At 38.4% G+C, this 22,942-nt stretch overlaps 1 protein-coding gene across 1 annotated transcript; it reads right to left on the reverse strand.

Annotated features, from left to right (window-relative positions):
* Positions 1-2,614: 2,614 nt before the first annotated feature.
* Positions 2,615-9,273, reverse strand: ribc2 (RIB43A domain with coiled-coils 2; the record flags this gene model as incomplete). Its single annotated transcript, XM_080438084.1, has 7 exons — positions 2,615-2,693; positions 3,327-3,493; positions 4,311-4,541; positions 5,792-5,910; positions 6,906-7,217; positions 8,505-8,586; positions 9,157-9,273. 7 exons carry the CDS (start codon positions 9,271-9,273, stop codon positions 2,615-2,617), a joined length of 1,107 nt encoding a protein of 368 aa, XP_080294210.1.
* Positions 9,274-22,942: the final 13,669 nt, after the last annotated feature.

Here is a 22,942-nt window from a genome sequence, read left to right on the forward strand (position 1 = left end):
GTCCCTGCGGTGCCCTGCTGCTTTATTCACCTTTGTCCTGTTGACCTGTATGTTGACCTGAGTTAACTCAGGCTATGAGGCGCAACAGAGTAAACTTGGAGTTTCTACAACATCAATATGCTTGTGTTTTATATGTACTGTACTGTACTGTATATTGTAGAGTTCTAAGCCACCTGCTAGTTCAACAGTGCAGCTGCACCTAATGTCCCTTTCCCCACACCGTACCTCAACAGACACAAAGATGTTGTGCTGTGCACCATTACCCCACACTTAGAATAATAACACCCATTTGATATTGTAGGGGAAATGGAGCTTTCGGCTTTACCCAGCTGAAGTCTGCCCACAGAGGAGCAGTTGTGTCAGACTTAGAGACACCCAGAAACACTGCCGCAGTCGGGTCGTGATCTTGTGACCTTCTGCTCACCAGACAGTCACTCTACCCATTCACCTATGGCTGTCTCTTTGATCACAGTGGTGTATGATTACACAACGTCAAAAGATAAGTATAAATAAAATAATCAACTAAGTGTTCTTTATAATTTGTTGTACAACTGTTGTGTTGGCGTTGATAACATTTTTTCAGGGCTGGATTTTGTCACCTCACTGTAATTACCTTATTTTTGGCATCACAGATACAGAAGACAGAAATCTTCATGAGTTACTTAGGCTACAGGTTGGGAAAAGCCATCTAAACACTTGAATTTTCAATAAAAAATCCATAATTCAACATTGCACAAATACGGCAATCTAGGAACCCAGGTAAAAAAAGGGGAAACGGCGCCTTCTGCTGTTTGTGAATCTGTTCTTGAGATTACAATGGACGTCCATACGACGTCCGGGGGCCTATTTCACTAAAGCAGAATTAGGGGATAAACCTGCCTATCCTGGCTTAATTTAGCCAGGATTAGCGATGAATCGGTTTCATGAAAGCTTAATTATCTTGCCAGATTAGCTTAGCCAGAGCACCCTGGATAAGTTTATCCATGACTCGATTTCACGAAAGAAAATGTACGCAATCCTACTTTAATTACCATGGAAATGTAGCTGTGAAATTAGCCTGGTAGGGACCAGGCTAACAGCCAAGCTTACTTAATCCAGTGCCTTGTTCTTCAAGTTTTTCCACAGTTAATTCAACACATGTGTTTGTAAATACAATAAGATATAATCAATTCAATTATATTACTGAAATAGAGACAGAGTGTGACCATGAATCATAATTGTTTCACAATGACTCATGTGATATGTCATTGTCACTCTGTTAACACTACAGTTCATGTTGTTGTTAGATGTTTGATAATATATTACAGATTTTTTTTTATATTATAAAAAATGTCTGACTAGTAGCCTGCCAAAGTTTGTACTTTTTTCCCATTAAATGTCCATTGCCATTGACAATGCATTGGGCGCTTAAAGTTAAATATTTCAAAAACTACACATTATTTCAAAGAAAAAATCTCAAGCATTCATGTCCACAGTAAGGTGGAATTTTTAAATTGTGAATGGAATTTCTAGGTGAAAGTGTTCTTTTTTAGGTGCCAAAATCTGCCAAAATCTTCCATAGACCTCCATTATAAATTTCTGAACCTTTAAAGGAGTATATTTCTAAAACTATGAAACATTTCAAATATTCATTTTCAGGCAAACATGTTCACGATAAGATGAACATTTTAAAGTTTGAATGGGGTTTCTAGATGTAAGTATTTAGGACTAGTAGCCTGCCAAAGTTTGTACTTTTTCCCCATTAAATGTCCATTGCCATTGACAATGCATTGGGTGCTTAAAGTTAAATATTTCAAAAACTACACATATTATATTATTCCTCATTTTGCTGGTTTCCCCTGAAACCCCTTTACTGATACAGAGTAGAACTGCCTTAGAATCTCTGCTGATGATGTGGCCATAGCTGAATGGTCACCATCACCTGTAGCCTACTCACCTGGCATAAAAGGGGCTCTGAGATGCAGAGCCCCTTTAGCCACACAAAAAAAGGGTTAAAGTGCAGAAAATAGTACTGGTTTATTTACAAAATTATAAAGTAGTAATAACAAAATAGTTACATAAGCTGGGGTCATAAGGGTGTATAAATAACTGAGGAAACTAGAGTAACAAATCAAAATAACTAACTGGAAAGTAATATCTCTTACCTATCAAAAGAACCAATAATACAATAGCTTACCTTCCTATCATAAACAATAACAAAAAAGAAACAATCAGCTCAGGATCAACTTATATAAACTCAAAGTAACTTAGGTCAAATCAAATAACTCATAAGTAACAAAACAAACAGAAAGTGTGGTGGCCAGTTGAAATCTATTCTAATATACTTATACTTGTGCGGACATTACCTTACCTATCTACAGTATGAATGATCTGGAGATGTTTCATGTTATCAACTGAAGAACTGAGCTCTAGTACATTCAGGTTCCTGTGCTGCATCATATTTTACACAGGGTTATGTCACAGGGATGTCAGGCCCATTCCACCCAACATTTCAGGTCAACATACAGGTCAACAGGACAATAGGTGAATAAAGCAGCAGGGCACCGCAGGGACTTGATAAAGTGAGTCATAATGATGATCCAGTCATTGGCGCAAAAAGCTTCTCTGTGTTCCATCATCGACTGCTAGTGTTGAACTTGGAGAAGAAACTTTCTTCGTACCTGTTGATGTTCATCTCATTGAGGGCCTTATTCCTAGAGAGAGAGAGAGATCATGAGAAGGTGTTTCTCGAGGGCTTGGAGCACAAAGAGCGTATGTGACGTTTTTGACAAAACTGCCTTTTATATAATTTTAAATGCTCTATCAGATGGTAAAACATTATGGTCATTGTAATTGTAACTTCTTAAAATAAAGGCAAAGTCAGTATCATGTCAGTATCGTGGTCAGAACCATGGTCAGTATCATGTCAGTATGACCACATTTTGAAGTCTAATATGTATAAAAGTATAGATTTCTTACATAATTTATGATGTTTATGATTAAATAATTACAATCAATGAAAAGGTTTTTTTTTTGCTCCCCCACTTCCTAGATTAGGATTTGGGTTTTGGTCAAAACCACTTGAACCCCAGCATCCATATTCTGGAGGAAACCCAAAATAGCCGCTCTACAAGCTCACAACGTGCAGTGCTGCGATGCGTTGTGAGCTTGTAGATTGGCTATTTTTGGCAAAGAGATTTGGTATAGAGGGAAACAAGCGGTATAGATGCGCTCCCCCACTTCTAAAAGTAGCACTACACCCCTGCCTATATTGACCTACGTATGTATGTTGATCTGTTGCCTCTGACTTTCAGTTAAAGGTCAATTAAGTGTATTGAAAAACTGACTGTATTCTCTGGGTTTGGGCCAGTGTAGCGTTGATGTGGTCCAGCTCTTGTCTGCGCTGCTTGTCCAGTCTGGCCTGCTGTCTCTCCATCAGTAGAGCTGAACGGGCCGACGACACACGAAAACGGTCCTGCTGCTCCTCTAGCACCTGCTTCTCCATCTCCATCCTCTGTGCACGCACGCAAACACACACACACACACACACACACACACACACACACACACACACACACACACACACGTGACGTTGGTATTACTGTACTGACAACATCTGGATGACTGATGATTTTAGCCCTAACCCTGAAGCCGAGAATAGCAGACCTACAAGCTCACAACGCGTCACATTGCAGAGAGAGCTTGTAGATCTGCTATTTTCAAATAGCTTATGTATAGTATATAGGGTTAAAGAATCTACACCATGAGTTTAAAAAAAAATCTAATATTTAATATCATATTGTTTATGTCCCTCCCTGTTTTTCAAAAGGTTTGAGCCTAAATCAAGCCTCACATATACTTATTCCAACTAACTTCTCTCTGGCTTATAAAGCACTTTTACCTGCAATACCACATTGTCCTGATTTGGCACGTGGCACTATTGAGCCAGTTTGTATGCATGTTATCTCCTGGTTCTGTGTGGAAAAAGTTGGGGAAAAAAAAAAATATATTTTTTTTTATGTTGGAACTGAAAAACGGGAGGGATTGTACCGCTAGTGACGTCACTTTCGGGGGCAAATCAGTTTGGCCTGTTTTGAGACCAATTTACATAAAACCCCAGATATGCTGTGAAAGCCTGAGTGCTCAAACTGGGGTATTTTTTGGGATAGAAGAGAGGTAGGGCAGTCCAAAAACACAAAAAAGAAGAAAAGGTTAAAATTCATGGTGTAGTCCCTTTAAAGTGGTAAAACCAATTTTGATGCAATACAAACACATTTTGCTTTTTGGCAACCGGGCCCGCTTTGAGAACCACTGGTGTATACTTTGTTTACCTTCCTCTCTTCAGTTTGATACTTCTGGAACTGAACGGTCTCCAGCAGGCTCTGAGGAGAGACCCTCTTGGGTTGGCTGGGTTGCAGCCGGGGGGCTCCCAGTACGCCCAGGGTGGGCTGCGTGATGTCGTCTCCGATCAGCTCGCCCTGCAGCTGGTTCAGTTGGTCCGTGCGGCCGATGTCCTCGTTCCACTCCTGCTCCCTGCGACGCCTCTCCTGAGACTCTGCCGCCTGGAGAAGGATCAGTGTTGATTTTGACAGCACGTTTTGATTTAGTTTTAGTCATAGTTTTTTTTAATACAATTCCATTTAGTTTTAGTAATTTTTTTGTCATCTGATTTTTTTTAGTTTTTGTCTAGTTTTAGTTGACTAAATATCATAAGATTATAGTCGACTAAATCTACAGTTGATTTTGTCGACTATAATGTATTTTTGCGGTGCTTTGATGGCGTCGTAATGGCGGATTTTACACTTGGTTGCATGCTGAAAATAGCAGATCTACAAGCTCATTGTGAGCTTGTAGATCTGCTATTTTCAGAGCACAACACCCGAGGGCAACCAAACATGAAATGACTTTCTGTCTTTTAGCTCTACTGGATCTCTTCTCCACTAGTACCTCACTAACATTTTAGTCTAGTTTTTATTTGTTGACAAAATTGTCAATGTATTTAGTCTTAGTTTTAGTCATCGTAGCTTAGTTTCTATTTAGTTTTTGTCAGTGAAAAAAGGTAGTCGACGAACATCAACACTGTCAATCTCAAGTGAACACTTCTTTTTGGAAAGTAAATCAAAAATAAAAGAATGGAGCATTTTTGAAAATGTTCACCTATGATGATATGCAGTGGTGTGAGTAACTAAGTGCATTTGCTCAAGTACTGTACTTAAGTACAGTTTTGAGGTATTTTTACTTCTACTCCACTACATCTCAGAGGCAAATATTGTGCTTTTACTCCACTACAATTATATGAAAACTCGAGTTACTAGTTACTTTGTAGATTTTGATTATTATTACAAAACATACACTAACCACTACAGTCCTATATCTACCTAGAAAACTTGTGAAATGGGACGTTCTGCATAATGAGTACTTTTACTTTTGATACTTTAAGTACATTTTTATGCCAATACTTTTGGAATTTTACTTGTAATGGAGTATTTCTACATTTCTGCAGTATTGATACTTTTACTTAAGTATGAATTTCTTTTACTTTTTCCACCACTGATGATATGCCTAAAAAAGGGACAACAAGGTTGAAAGTGGTGCATGAATGTATGATTGCAGGCAAGAAAAGACATGTCTATGTAGATGGTTGGGTGTGGATTGAGATGCATTCAGCACAGACAATTTTCATAAAATAATTGAATGTGAGATTAAATGTCAACACAAGGGGGTGGCAATCGCCAAAATAATAACTACCTGGGCCCGGTTGTAGTCTTCGGTATTGTGTAGTTTGATGTGTGCGTGTGGACATGGGTCCTACCTGGGCCAGGTTGTAGTCTTTGGTAGCGAGAACTGCTGCTTTCTTCTTCTCCTCCTCAAGCTTCTGAAGCTGCAGAGCTTTGTTGTTCAGGCTCACTCTGCTCCAGTCATACTGCTGATCTGACGGACAGGAAGCACATGGTGTGTATGTATAGGCCTCTCAGTCACAGAGCATAGCTGTGAGTGAGTGTGAGCAAGTGCAATATAATAGCTTGGGCTATTATATATTGTATATAGATGTTTAAACTGCCTCATACCATTGCCATTTCTTCCTACAAAGCACTCCATGTATGCGTATCTCAAATAATGAATGTAATATGTAATAAAGCTCTATGTTAGAAAAACTTGGACCGCTAATGGCTTAGTGGTTAAGACACACACTGTGCCACATACGGTATAGGCTCTAATTGCAGGTTGCAGGTTCGATTCCCGAGCCCAACAACCTTTGCTGTGTGTCACTCCCTGTATCTCTCTCCCTGTTCCTGTCTATCTCAACTGTACTATCCAAATAAAGGCAGAAAAGCCCCAAAAATATCAACAACAAAAAATAAATAGGCCTACTCAAATGTTACAGTTTACCTCAACATCCGGATTGATCCAGAATTAGGCTGTATGCACAGCAGCCATATTGGAAAGAAATTGGGCCTCTTCTTACTTCCTTCACATCATGTGTTACCATTAAGGCTCTGTTCCATTCTGGTCAAACAGTGTCAGGGTGCTGATGTTGTGCATGTTGGATCACTGTCACTGGAAACACCAGTGGTGTCTCAAAGTGTGATCCAGTGACCCTCATGGTTCGTTCCTTGAGGGGGTTCCAAATGGCCCCTTATGGGTGTGTAACTCTGAGAGTGTACAAATGGAACCAAAGGGTCCATTGGGTTCCGTTTGCACACTCTCAGGGGGTCCTTGGAATTAAAAAGTTTGAGAACCACTGTGCTACACGAAATGGAACAGAGCCTTCATTAGTATTATTGGTAACACCTGTGAAGGAAGTAAGAAGAGGCCCAATTTCTCTCCAAAATGGCTGCTGTGCATAGAGCCTAATGTGGAGAGGGGATGTGCGTGCACATGAGGGCCTAGACATTTGAAGGAGACAGGATCAAAGTCAAACCTACCCTCCAACCTCTGCCGGTCCCGTGCTGCCAGCTGCTCACACTGCTGCTGGTGAAGCCACGCTCGGCGCTGCTCCTTCTGTCGCCTCAGCCTGGCCTCGCTGCTGAGGTCTTCGCCCACCAGACCGGGCAGCATCATCTGTGCATCTTCAGTTTTCCAGAGCTCTGGGTCGTTCATGTCATACTCCCGTCGACTCTGGGGATGCTGGAAGTGCTGGCGGTACCCGACCACGGCCGCCTCCATCGTGCGCTGCGCCTTGACCCGACGGCCGTCGAGGAGAAGCGCCACTCTGTCGCTGCGCACCATGTCTGCAGCTGTGATGGGAACACAACAACACACGCTAGGCTAGTGCCAGACCGATATATCGGCCATTATTTGACTTATTGGATGACATCAATATCTGCAAATTATGCAACTGATGTGTCCCGATTTCTAACCACTTTTAAGACACTAGACTAGAGGTTTGAGCCGCTATGCGGCCTTCACGCCTATGTTGCACCACCAACCCGACCGATATGCCCATATATAGAGATCTCTGTATCTATCAGTCCTTTCCTTTAATGCCCATAGATGGAGATCCCTGATGTCGGGCAGAAACAAGCTAACTCAATTTTTCCATAAATCAGTGCTATTGAACACCCTTTACGTCTGTGTGTTGGTAAAAAAAATATTGAACCAATGAAAAGTATTAAAAATCGCTTCTGACAAAACCAGCTAACTCCATTGGATCCTCAAACTTTCTGCTAAACCAGCTAACTCCACCAAAGAGGGGTGGAGTTAGCTGGTTTTACTGACTCCAGGCTCCACCCCCTTTTGACCTCCAACCTCATTGTGAGCTTGGAGGTCCATTTAGCAGTTCTTATCAATGATGGACAAAACCTCCTAACTTGTTTTTTTCATTTCCTGAAAAATGAACATTTTGGAGTTGCTGGTTTCTGCCCGACAGCAGAGATATGCTCATATCCGCCCACCTGCCTGCCGCCACCTCGGGGCTAGTCCTTTGTGCTATGGGGGTTGGTTTTGATTAGAACTACAAATGTAGTCACCTGCAGTCATGTAGTCCAGAAAGAAAGAGAGACCATGTTCTAAAACACACATCTGACACAAAAAAGATGCCAGGATCATGTTTCTTGTGTCCTCAAGTTGATAAAAATAGGGTTGTGGTGCAAAATCGGCGAAGTGGCCCTTTAAGCCAATTTTAATATAGGATTACAAACATTACTTTACATATTTTTGGGCAGTTTTGGTTATATTGAGCGGGACATAATGCTGAGAAAAGCTGTTTTCTAAAGAAACTTTGACAAATTATGTAAAAATGGTGAAAAAAACAACAACATTTTATTACACTGCAATAGAGAATTATGCGCTATTCATTCCACCTTTCATTATTCCACAGTTTTCCTGTATAATAGCCTATAGCCGAGTGAGTGCGTGAGTGAGTGAGTGAGTGAGTGTGCACGTGCGTGCGTGAAAGGGAGAGAGTAGGCTACTCTATCACTGTTTTGAATAGATAGCCTACCTACGTAAGCAAACTCGTCAGACTCGATCAAATACATCTATGATATAATGATGATATCTAATATAATGTGAACTTTTCTCACCATGTGCATCATGTGTCTGTTTTTCTGCCTCCTCTTTCGTCTTCTTTTCTCTCACTTGGATGTCAAGCGCTTCCGTGTCAATCTACAACACAAATTAAATGTCACCATGATGTATAAGGATGGACAGAAAATCAGCAGGCTTAATAAAACTTACCAGTGGTGGAAAGTAACTAAGTACATTTACTCAAGTAGCCTACTGTACTTAAGTACAATTTTTAGTATTTCTAATTTCAAATACTTTTACTTCTACTCCACTACATGTCAGAGCGGCAAATATTATACTTTTACTCCAGTGCAATTATTTGATAATTTTAGTTAGTTACTCTGTAGATTATTATTACAAAACAAACATTACTCACTTCAGCCCTATATACATTTTGGCCATTTGAAAATAGCCGATCTACAAGCTCACAATGCGTTGCAATGCGATGTATAGAGAGCTTGTAAAAGGGGACATTTTGCATAATGAGTACTTTCTACTTTTAGTACTTTAAGTACATTTTGATATACCAATACTTTTGTACTTTTACTCAAGTAAATATTTTATTCCGGACTTTTACTTGTAACAGAGTATTCCTACATTGCAGTATTGATATTTTTACTTAAGTACAAAATATGAGTACTTTTTCCACCACTGCTTAATAGAACTTACCCCTATCGTTCTAACTGTGTCGTTAAAGATCCTCTGTCCCCTTTGTGTCTCTATGTTGTGACGCCTGTCCAGACATTTGGCAGCAACGCGGTCGGACAGAAGTTCAACATTGAACATTTTAACTAAGTGGATCTTTCTTTTAATCTATTAACAGAGTGTCTTTACTTCTTCTGACTGAGGAAAATGTCCAAACACAGTGGTTGCTCAGATACCGTCCAAACACAGTGGTTGCTAGGATACCGTCCAAACACAGTGGTTGCTAGGATACCAAGGCAGGTCGCTTTTTTCCCCTCCATGATGAACGTGGACAATTAGTTTGAAATTGTTTAAAGCACAATGTGGTGTCCCCAGTGGTGTAAAGTAAGTACATTTACTCATGTGCTTTGCTTAAGTACAATTTTGAGGTATTTTTTATTGGAGTATTTCCAATTTTCAGTACTTTTACTTCTACTCCACTACATCTCAGAGGCAAATATTGTACTTTTACTGCACAACAATTATTTTAAAACTTTAGTTACTAGTTACTTTGTAGATTTTGATTATTATTAGAAAACATAGGCCTACATTACCCACATTAGCCCTACTGTATATACATTTCGGCCATTTGAAAATAGCTGATTTACAAGCTCACAATGCCTCACATCGCGATGCATTGTGAGCTTGTAGATCTGCTATTTTCAAATGATTTCTTTTTACATTTTATACATTTGAGAAATGGGACATTCTGCAGAATGAGTACTTTCTATTTTTGGTACATTAAGTACATTTTGATACCAATACATTTGTACTTTTATTCAAGTAAATTTTTGATTCCAGGCTTTTACTTGTAAGAGTATTTCTACATTGCAGTATTGATACTTTTACTTAAGTAAAAAATGTGATAACTTTTTCCACCACATCCATTAACTGTGGACAGTGTAAATGGAATGGAAATACTAGACATACCATCAAAACTATACTGACACTGACTAGCAGGTGTCGCACTGCACTGTCTTGAACTCTTAATTAGTAGATAGGCTGCATAGCAGGGCTGTTAGACTCTAGCTGCAAGTCCTCAAAAAAGGCCTTAGTTTTCGAGATATACCCAGTGGTGGAAAAAGTACTCACATGTTTTACTTTAGTAAAAGTATCAATACCGCAACGTAGAAATGCTCTGTTACAAGTGAAAGTCCGGAATTAAAAATGTACTTGAGTAAAAGTACAATAGTAGAAAGTACTCATTATGGAGAATGTCCCGTTTCACAAGTTTTCAAATGTATAAAACTAGAGGGTCGGGGCGCTGCGCGCCCCTCCCCCCTATCCGCTGCGCGGTGCTTTGTGTTTGTTGGTCTCTATAATATATAAAGCCATAATAGGAGATGTTCCCAATGGAGCTATGCCCAAATATGGAGTGTGTTGTCTGACCTCAGCACTTCCTGTCCAGGGGGGTTTGTATATATAGATAGGGGTGGCTTCAGCCGGGGACAGGAAGTGCTGACTTTTCTCAATTGTATATATAGATGTACCTATAAAAATCTTTTGAAAATAGCAGATCTACTAGCTCACAATGCGTTGCATCGCGACGCATTGTGAGCTTGTAGATCTGCTATTTCCAAATGGCCGGAATGTATACAGGGCTGAAGCGGTTAATGTATGTTTTGTAATAATAATCCAAATCTACTAAGTAACTAAAGTTTTCAAATAATTGTAGTGGAGTAAAAAGTACAATATTTGCCTCTGAGATGTAGTGGAGTAGAAGTAAAAGTACTGAAAATTGGAAATACCCCAGTAAAGTAAAAAATACAGTACTTGAGTAAATGTACTTAGTTTCTTTACACCACTGGATATACCCTGAGTTAGAACAATCCCATATGTCTCCCTTTAATGAAATGGAACGTTGCAAACTTTTACTTTGCGGCACAATTCTTTTTTTGGCTATCTTAATACCCAATCTCTGAAAAAGAGCCAAAGGTACAAAATACTCATAATTTGGGAACGCTCAATCTTATGTTAATCAGATATATTGAGGTGTGAGCCATGGTGTCTGACTTACAAGTCTCAGAATGTAATTTACCTAATAAAGAAATACCGAAATATAGTCCTTTAAACATACCTACCCCATAAACAAAATAACATAAATTCCTGCTAAATATGCTTACTGAATTGCCTTGATGCTATTATAGAATAACCTGGTTGCATGGAGATATCTCCTACAGTTTTATTGCAAATTAGATTACTTTAGTCATAAGACTTGCTTGCTACCATCCACAGTCATCAGTATCATAGTCAGTATCATATCAGTATCATGGTCAGTATCATGGTCAGTATCAGTATCATGTGTTTAATATATTTTAAAAGTACAAGACAAATAGAATTAGCTCTTCATTGCCTGTTCTGTTCTTTGTGTATTTGACAAATAAACTTGATCAGTGATGGAAGAATCCTTCCACAAGTCAAGTAGGGTACTTTTTGGCTTTTTTTCCTTTTCTTTCTCTCTATTTTTTTATTTGAAAATAGCTGTTGAAGATCGGCTATTTGCGAATAGCTGAACTATAGAATAGGGGATTGTATTCATAATAGAAATCTGCAAAGAAACTGGTAACTAAAGGTTTCAAATAATCTAATTGTAGTGGAGTAAAAAGTACAACATTTGCCTCTTAAATGTAATGGAGCAGAAGTATAAAGTGTAATATTCAAGAAAATACTAAATACTAATACTAAATACTAAACAAAAAGTTCCTCAAAGTTGTCTACTTAAAGTACATTACTTGAGTAAATGTACTTAGTCTGTAAATGTACTTTCCACCACTGTCCTTGATTTGACTTGACATGAGCTGCAACTGTGGCTGTCTCATATCAAACAGCAGTTATTTCTTATCTGTTAAGTCAAACAGGGACAGTTTGTAACAGAGAGTGACAGCCGGCCTTCATTTCCATTTCACAAGTCCATTGTGTCACAATGATCTGAATGAATGAAGCTAGATAATTCCTTGTTTTATAACTGTAGATCTATACTGTACGTGACCAGCAGCACAATGTTGGCTGTGAAGAGAACAACATTTAAGATTGTATGCTTTTAAAAGCCCCTTTTTAGTTTGACATTCATCATGATAAATTAGCCCTTTCACTTAAGTCTGTTAAACCAACTATTATATTTATTTATATAAGTACATTCTTGATATTGTTACTTTAACCGTATATAGGCTACTTACAGTAGTTGATTAGAGTCCCCCATGGCTCTATACTACTGCATGTCTGCTTCTTTTTTTCCTCTACACCAAATCTCTTTGCCAAAAATAGCCAAACTACAAGCTCCCAACATATCACTTTGCAACGCATTGGGAGCTTCTAGATAGGCTATTTTTCAAGTACCTTGGGGTGCACACCCCCTCATCAAGGACGGAGTATGTACACAGAGGCTGTAGCAAAGAAAGCAAGGCAAGGCCTGTACCACCTGGCACAGGCAGTTGGAAAAAAGAAGAAGAAAAAGAAGGTCTATATTATGGTATGGATGGATACAAGAAGAGTGGGCACTAAGGAAGAGTGGGCACCTTGATGTAAAATTGGCAGTTTTTTCGAAAAGTTAAAAAATAACACTTGAACACCAGCATCCCAATTCTTGGGGGAACATTTGCCAGAAATATCAGAGCTACAAGCTAACAACGTGTCAAGGTGGGTCACAAGTTCACAACGCCTCACAGCGAGTCACTGCGGGTCACAACACGGCACGTTGCGACGCAATGTGAGCTTGTAGATCGGAATTATTTAGCTGATTTGGTGTAGATGGAAAAAAGCAGTCCGTTTTACTTAGGGTTTAAGTGGTTAGGTTAAACAAAGCTAACCCAGTCCTGTTCAAGTGGACCAAGAAGTGGGCCAACAGAAAGTTATTTTTGCAATCACATTGTCAGTTCATTTGAAAAAAGGACAGAGAAGGCCTACAGAGGAAAGAGAACTCGGAAGAACCAAGTCCTCTTTCCTCTGTCCTTTTTTTGTTCTCACAACTGTATAGTTCATTTTAGGTTGGCACAGCAGGCGAGCCGACGGCAAGCCGAGAGGGCTACGCCAGCACTTTGTGTTCGCAGTGCACAGGTTAAGTGAACCATGGTCTGATGGTTCACTCTCAAAGGTTCTGAATTCTTTTGGAGAGTTCACATTATGCACGAAAAATAGCTGAGTCATGGTCTGAGTCCACTTCAGGGGCTGAAAGGGTCCATTTGTAGGATACAGGTCGAGTGGGAACCTAAACATTGTTGACCTAGCAGGCACCTCAATGTTAAATTGGCTATTTTTCCCAAAATATGAAAGAATACAGAATAAATGTATGCTGTGGAAAATGGTCGGAAGTAATGTAAAGTATACATGATTTGAACATGCATGGTACATCATTATCAGACATAAATGTATCCTTCAACTTCTTGTTTATGCCCATAATGATTGGATATAGCAATTTAGAATTTTGAAGCAATTTGTAGCAATTGTAGAAATATTAGACCTTAGTGGTCGAATGTCCAAGCATGTTCTAATAATTATTAAAACATCTAACCTAATGCGTTTTAAAAACATGAGCGGGACATGCAGTAGAAAGCAGACACCTGTAAGTCATTGAACAGCCAAGGTACCGTGCAATGCTACAATTTACATTGAGTGAATGTACAACACGGTCTCACTCCCAAGAAGGCTGTTAATTATAACTGCTCTGTGAAAATAAAAACATAGCATTTATGTACACAGGCAGCTTACCTAGAATAGTCTTATAAAACAGTTTGTGATAATGTGATATGGGAAGCGCCATAGATATCTCACAGCCCATACAGGGCTCAAGGCTTAGAACGTTTTTTTCCCCTCGGCTGTCAGATCCCCAAATGAGACAAAAAAAACCCCAAAAATAACGAAATATGATAGAACAACTGAAGCATCATGAGCACCTGCTCAATGTTATTGATCCACCTGCAAAAACAAAGCATACTTCTTTAGGACAAGACGCTAAGCTTAATTTCTAACGCATCCAGAATGACTACCTTTATTTTTATCTTACTTTTTACCACTATTTTCCTAGTCGTTGTTATATTATTATGTTAGCACAGTTCTGTGGAAGTCCCACCAACATTTTGCTGCTTGTAGGCTACTTGTCTATAAGTAAGTGAAAAATAAACCCCTAGTTGATTCTTTTCATTGCCTGTTCTGTTCTCGTGTATTTGACTAATAAACCTTGATTTGACTTGACCTAAGCAGCAACTGTACTCTTTCTTGTGCAGAAACCTCATATCAAACAGCAGTTATTCCTTATCTGTTAAGTCAAACAGGAACCGTTTGTGAAAGAGAGTGACAGCCGGCCTTCATTTCCATTTCAAATTAAGTCCATTGTGTAACAATGATCTGAATGAATGAAGCTAGATAATTGCAGGTCAGTAGTGTCCTTAATGCTGCATTTCATTACACCCTAATGGCCGCTGGGGGAATAGTTGGCGCTGTTGCGCACATTTCTATTTATATTAATCTATATATATATATCTATTAATATATACATAAAAATAGCCTTTCTATTAATAACATCATTATAAATAGATTTAATCCGAATAGGTATATTTAGAATTTAATATTAATAGGTCATGTGGTGTTAGTGTTTTTAAAATAACTTATGATAGCCAAGGTGTTTGGGGGTGTGTTCTATTATGTATATGCATTGTGGGTAGGGGGTTACTATAAGGTATATATAGGGAAGGGTATGGGTGTTCAGTATCTGCTCTTACTCTCTCATTTTGTATGACAATATGGCGTCTAAGAATGTTGAAGGTACGTCTGATACTGATCTTCATGCTAATGTTAATGATGTAATGCTCGATGGAAATATTTTTCATGCTCCTAAAAAGAAGAACGGTGGAATCCGTAGATGTACTAGGAGTAATGATCATGTATTACATATAGTGTACGACGGTGAAGATAGGTGCGTATAGGATTGCTATTATAGATATATGATTATAGACTGTATTCTAATGTCTGAGGGGGGGGTGGGCCAGAGAGGACTCTAGAGCATACGCATCCTGATATGTATAAAAAAATAGAATCCTATTTGCTATACAGCGGTATGATATGGACTACCTGTAAGGAGTGTTCGATCAGATTGATGAACCAATCCCCGGAGGATGTTTCAGTTACGAATACAAATACATCAGGAGAAAGATTCTTTACGACAATAATACGTATAGTTACTATGATACTCTGTATACCGATCCTTTGCTGTGTGAATCGAGGGTCAACAGAAGACTCGATTTCTGATGAATCTCAATAAAAATGGTAAATAGTGGGGGGGTATTTTTTTTTTTTTTTTTTTTTTTTTAAATTATTTTATATGTATATTTGATTATACATATCACCGGATATTAATTATAAATATAATGTACATGTTTTATCCAGAACAATGTACTCATAACATGTGTGTCTCTACAGATAATGAGACTGATTATACGGCGTCTCATTTAGAGGATGATACCGTCACCGCATGGATAAAGGAGTATGGACAGACCAATGGACAGCAAAATCGGTCATCACCGCTCACTCCAGAGCATTGTGACACATCGCTATATACAGATAAGGATCAGCGTTTGGGTCCTGAGGAAATTTCAGTGTTGAGAGGAGTGTTAGGATGGCTTACTGAGACGGTGATTCTGAAGAAACTACAAGCAGACTGTTATGGTTGTAAAGTCAACCATCCTAGTCAATTGCATCATCCATGTATGAACGAACAAGATTCTTTTTATTTCGAGAGACATTATGAGGACATATACGCTAAGGTGTTTAAACCTTCATTGAGTAATGCTTTAGAGTATGTATTGTATACATTATGTGGAAAAGAGGTGTCAGCGTATAGAATTCTAGGAGCAGCCGATGTTATTATGTGTGAGTGGATCTCTGAACCATATATTATAGAGAAGCTGCGAGATATTAGAGATACCCTCGTAACATATAAGATTCAACCGGTCGTGGTGGAATGTGAACATAGATGGGCCGAAGCTCCTCAGAAATCACCATACCAATGGTGAATATAATGGGGGGACAGGTTAGTGTTGCGGAATGTGTTTACGATAGACTTATAACCCTTATTAATACTGTAATTGAACAGTATATAAACCCTGGTGTAATTATATCGTTGCCACAGGGGTATGATATTTTTAAAAGTCATATTCATTATGTAAAAACTAATAATACTACATATAAAGAGTTAATAACACAATATGTTAATCGTAAGGTTTGTGTTATTAATGATATAACCGTAAGGGGTGTAGTTGATAGTTTTTATGATAAAAAACAAGGAGATTCAAAAGGATTGGGGTATGTTGTGATTATGTGTGCGTATATAGTTGATATGAGTGTCTTAAAGTATCAACAAGGTACACATGATTGGTCTATGCGTAATGTTGTATATGTTGTACAGAGGATGATTGATATAGATGAGGTATCGTGTACATTGTATATGAACATGATTGATAACGGTATATGTTTTTAATAATCATGTAAATAAAAAGTATGTGTATCTATATAATGTATTCATTGATGTTCATGGTGTCATGATGGAAGGAGTTTTACAGAAGATCTATTATGATGCGGGTAACCCTGGAGGGTTAGGCGGGGTATCCAGGTTGATCACAGCTGTGAAAACAGAGGAAGGGGTTACCCCTAAAATAACAGAGGTTAAACATTGGTTAGAGAAACAGGATGTTTACACCCTACACGCTCCAGCTGGGAGGTTTTTTCAGAGAAACAGGGTGTTTGTCAGCGGAATAGATAGACAATTTCAAGTCGATCTAGTGGAAATGGGGGAATATTCTAAAGAAAATGATGGAGTACGTTATCTTTTAACATGTATAGATGTATTTTCAAAATATGCATGGGTTAGACCCTTACATAATAAGACAGGGGCATGTGTCACAGAAGCCTTTAAAGACATTTTGAGCGAGGGGCGGGTCCCTCAAAAATTACAAACGGACGCTGGAAAGGAATTCTATAATAAGACATTCCACCAATTGACGAGTGACTATGAGATTAAGCATTTCTCAACGGGTAATGAGACAAAAGCTAGCATAGTGGAGCGTTTTAACCGTAGTTTTAAATCAAAGATGTGGCGATACTTGACATCGGTCAATTCACGACGATATATAGATGTTCTACAACAGTTAGTTGAAGCGTATAACGGTTCATACCATAGATCCATCAAAATGACCCCCGCTACAGTTAATAAGGATAATGAGCATGTAGTGTTCAATAACCTATACAGGTCTAAGAATAAGGATACGATTAAATTTAAATATAGCATAGGAGACACTGTACGTATGTCTAAACATAGGGGTGTATTTAGGAAAGGGTATGAGCAGACATTTACAGATGAATTCTTTAAAATAAAAGAATGTGTCCATAGGATCCCTCCCGTATACAAGCTGCAAGATACAGCGGATGAGGACATACAGGGTACATTTTATGAAAAGGAGCTCCAGAAAGTTATTATAGATGAAAATAAAGATTTTAAAATAGAAAAGATATTAAAAAAGAAGAAGAGGGGAGGGCAGAAAATAGTATTAGTGAAATGGCTAGGATGGGGTGATAAGTTCAACTCTTGGATACCTGAAGCTCAAATTATTGATCTAGCATAGAAGATTGTTATCATATGAATCCTTTTAAAAGCAGTGTCCCCAGAATATATATGTTCATAACGGATCAGTAGGTTGAGTAGCATACAAAGGTGTATATACACGATGGATGGTCAAGGGTTCTATATAACCCTCCCCAGTAATGCTTCTATTGATGTATATCCAAATAATAAGATATGGCATTATAGAACCAAACTATCAAAACCTATTACCCTCAAAGAACCTTACGAAGTGGGTTTAATCGAGTTACAATACCCACGCAATTGGAATAGTTTCCCTGCGGAGGATGGTTGGATAACCATTATTGACAGTAAATCCAATGGAGCAGGCCCGGTGTTAATATTACCCCCGGGGGTATATGATAGTGTACATAAGATTATTAAGGAGATAAATATTTTGTTACATGGGGATAGTAGTACAAAGAGGTTAACCATACTGTATAATGTTATAAAAAACAGGGTATTTTTTAGTTCAACTGAAGGAGGATTGTGTATAGTGTTTAGAGGTAGTCTGGCAATAATTCTAGGATTTAAACCGGGGGTTCCTTTTGAAATACCTACATCAAAAGAGGCAAAACGTGTTGCTCCGCATCCTGCTGATATATACGGTGGCTGTTATAATATATACGTCTACACAGACATTGCAGATTATCAGTTAGTGGGTGACAGTTATGTTCGTCTTTTGAGAAGTATAAATATCACAGACGAAACCAAAGACATGCCACATAGTGTGTACGACAAGCCGCATTACACCGCTTTATCCAGATCTACGATAGGCGATATCGAGATATCCTTAAAGACCGATCAAAATCTATACGTTCCATTTACATACGGAAAGGTGATTGTTAAATTACACTTTAGACCTATTAGACATAGATCATAATGAGAGGGTCTCCTCATATTAGTAATGATGGGCGTTATATGGCCTATTATACAAATCAAGCAGGATCGGGGTTACCAGGGTTTACGGGTTCAGCGACTCAATATGGATCAGGGTTAGGGGGTATGTTTAGAAGTCTTTTCCGGTTTGCAATGCCCCTTCTAAAGACTGGATTCAGTATAGCTAAGCCTCATCTGAAAACAGCTGCTAAGAGTTTCGTAGGCGATGTGGTTACCCATGTTATGAACAGACCTTCAAAGCAGAAGCAGGAGGGGTCAGGTTTAATGTATCATAATAGGAGAGGAATTAAACGACCCCCAAGACCCCATTCTCATGGGCGTGTCCTGAAGCGTAAGAAATATAAAAGACCCAGGATAACACATAAAAAGAAGACGAGGGCTAAACGTTGTGTCAGAAGGATCACTAAACCATCAAGCAGAGACATCTTTTAACCCTGACCCTACATCCATCATGTCGCTGGTCCATAATATGTCTGAAGAATGCGTTAAAAGCGAGCTGGACCTTTTCACAGTACCGATGACCCAGACTTCTATAGATAGAAACACTTACCTTCAGATAAATCCGGTGTCTGCCATCACCGATACATCTCCAATAGAATTTTATATCACCGGCTCCTCTGAGGACTATATTGACCTGAATAATACATATATACATATTCAAGCTAAAATCACCAATGCAGATAGAACGAACCTGGCTGCTGATGCCCAAGTAGGATTTGTTAATTACCCCGGATGTTCATTATTCTCGCAGGTTGATATCATGCTTGGGGATACACTCATTACACATTCATCTAACACATATCCATACAGGGGCGTGATAGAGTGTCTATTAAATTACGGTGAGGACACGCTGACCAGCCAGTTCGGAAGTGGACTTTTTATTAAGGACACCTCGGGGCATATGAACGCCACTAATCCTGCAGGGGATAACAAGGGTTTGACCAAGAGAGCCTCATATACTGCAGAGAGCAGAACAGTGGACATAATAGCCCCGATTCATTCGGACATGTTTTTTCAGGAAAAACTGCTGATATCCGGCGTTGACATTAAAGTTAAATTCATCCGTGCTAAAGATGAATTCTGTCTGATGGCTACAAGTACAGTTCAGGCCCCTGTAGCCCCTACTATTAAAATCTTTTCGGCCAGTCTTTATATAAAGAAAGTAACGGTGGCCCCTGGTGTACGGTTGGCACATGCCAGAGCAATCACTCAAACAAATGTAAAATACCCTATTGATAGAGTGTGTTTAAAAACTGTTTCTGTACCTAATGGGTCTAGGGTTTTTAATCAGGAGAACTTATTTTTAGGCGTAGAACCTAAATTCATAGTAATCGGTTTCGTAGACCATGAAGGTTTTACAGGTGCTTACGACAAGAATCCGTTCAATTTCGCGAATCACAATGTGGAGTTCTTAAATCTACTTGTAAATGGTCAATCATTCCCCGGGAGACCATTTCAACCAAATTATAACGAGGGGTTGTATGGTCGTGAATATTATCAGATGATACAAGCTACGGGACGTCAGTTGAAAGATAGAGGATTGATTATTAACCGTAAGGATTTTGGTAGTGGTTATGCATTATACTGTTTCAACCTAGCCCCAGACGAAAGCTGTGGTCAGCATGTATCGTTAATCAGATCGGGTAATGTTCGCATGGAAGTTAGATTCAGGGCCCCTTTAATGCGCACGCTCAATATGATATGCTATGCGATTTATGATTCAGTTATTGAAATCTCAAACCGTAGACAGGTCTTAACAGATTATTATTGAGTATTATCCTATACCATAATGAATACGATAGAATTAACAAGCGTTCTTAAAAAGAAGGTTAGGAAAAACATACATTTCATGGGAGTGTTAGCATCGGACCAACTCCCAGATAATATCATCCATATCCCCAGTATGGCTATTGTTAATACTCAACCATCATCGATGCCTGGATCGCATTGGTTAGCCATTTATATCACAGTTGATAGATGTGGTTATTTTTTTGATTCGTATGGACACTCACCTGTGTACCCTGAATTCTCAAAAGATATAAATATCTTTCTACAGAAGAATTGTGTGAATGTGTTCTATGCTACAAGACAGGTTCAGGATGATATGGCCACCACCTGTGGTGAACATTGTGTATTTTTTCTATGTCATATACAGAAGGGGTACTCTTTTAAAAAAGTAATGAGTATGTATGGACATAATTTACATTGTAATGATGCCATGGTGTGTACGTTTGTTAGTAGAATTCGCCCCCGGATATGTAAATACCATGATTTTAGCTGTGTTCAATGTGTACAATATGTGAACCGGTGAATATGATGTATGAAATTTATGTATATATATATATATATATATTTTAGTTTATTTTTTCTTTTAAATAAATGTTGTAAAAGTGATGTAAAATGATTTATACATATGATCTGCAACAATGAAATAAATACACTGATATTAATTATTTCTAATGTGTCAACTTTATTTTTGTTGTTACACAGGAAAATACATATACAGACAATCAATATAAATACATTGAAATGAAATCATATCTTGTATACATTCATGGTGATTGATGTGCAAATCATGTTGTCATACAGTGAAAAATATATAACAATAAAACAATAAAACAATAAAACAATAAAATGGAAAAAAGATAAACAAGAACAAATCAATCATAGGCTACCCATTTTGGTGAAGGGGTATATTGGGGTTGACGTCTACCCTTGACTCTTTTCATCGGGGTGTGATCCTCGTTAATATCCAAAGATCTTTTAGTATGAGAGATATCATCACTAATATCAGAAGACCTTTTAGTATGAGAGATATCGCCTCTTTTTATATCATTAATAGATTGTCTGATCATGTTGTTAGGGACTCCGGACAGAGGTATATTCAGGACAGCCATTTTTTTCAGAAACACTGACCACCCGGGGGGTCTTCTATCAACAGACACATTATGATGTGAGGTTATGTGCCTTAGTAGATCAAAAAGATGAGTACCTTTTAAAATAACTCCATCAATGATTATTTCCCCGTGAGGTGTCCATGATATATCGTTTTTAAAATGAGATAGAGTGTCAAATATATGCATAGCGTTCTTTTTATTCTTAACAGGCATATGATTTGAAATTTCCTTTAAAACAGTGTCTTCCTGGGGTGTAATGATATTAGGGCTAGCAACATCCCCCAAAGGAGATTTGTCACCCTCTGGTAACATCAATGTCAAAGACCCCGTTTCAGCCTCCCCACGTCTAACCATAGCCAAATACCTCTGTAAAACTGTAGTATACATTTTTGCTTTTGTATAAAGATCTGTGTCAGGGGTGTTAAGTACACTGGTTATAGCCTTATCTAATTCATTCTCAACGCTTTGTCTAATAGACACAGGGGGTAATGATGATGATGATGATGCATGTTTTAAACTATCAAGCTGGTTCTGTGGAACCATATACATTTTTTGTACATGATCCATATCGATGATAAATAAAATTAATTAAAAAAAAAATAAAGAAATAATGATTATCTCCGTGAAAAAAGGTCGGATATAAAAGGTAATGAAGCAGCTAGTAACAGTGGAAGAAAACCACCTCGTTGATTAATAATTCTCTTCTTTTTAGCAATATTAATACGTTTATCCGCTATTAATCTAACCAGTCCTTTTTTCTTCTGTAGCATGGTATATTGTCTGGCTGATAAAGGGATATGTCCCCGGAGGACATTGAGTGCAATCTCACACAGAGCGTTCAGAAAATCAGGACTTGCATTATTCAAAATAACACGTCTGGTACTGAGTGACGATTTATATAACCTCTCCAGTAAGGATAAATTTCTACGAATGAGGGATGACATAGTTATGTCAAGGGTTTTCTAGGTATATACACGACTGATGTGTCTGATAACACATTTGATCTGAGACGAAACTGGTCATGCGTGGTTGTTTTAAAGTCTACAAGTAAATACCCGTATGGTTGACTGGTTGCATCATGATAGGCTTGTAAAAAATACTTCGTATTTCCAGGGTACATTTGTCTGGCTAATAACATTATCTGATTTTTGTCACGGGCTGTTTTGAATAAAACTAAGTAATTAGCGTTCAAACTTATGGTTCTACTAGCCTTGCCCTGTATGAATAAATTCTGTAGCATGTATATACAACTCAGGTTCCTATGATGGACGTACTTTGTGAAAACATTCTGGATTTCCTGGCTCTGACATGCAGAGTCCATAACATCGTCTATAATTAATAAATTATGTACATTGGGAGGCAGAAGATT

The sequence above is a fragment of the Gymnoscopelus braueri genome (genome assembly GCF_963280865.1).
Source record: "Gymnoscopelus braueri genome assembly, chromosome: 9".
NCBI lineage: Eukaryota > Metazoa > Chordata > Actinopteri > Myctophiformes > Myctophidae > Gymnoscopelus > Gymnoscopelus braueri.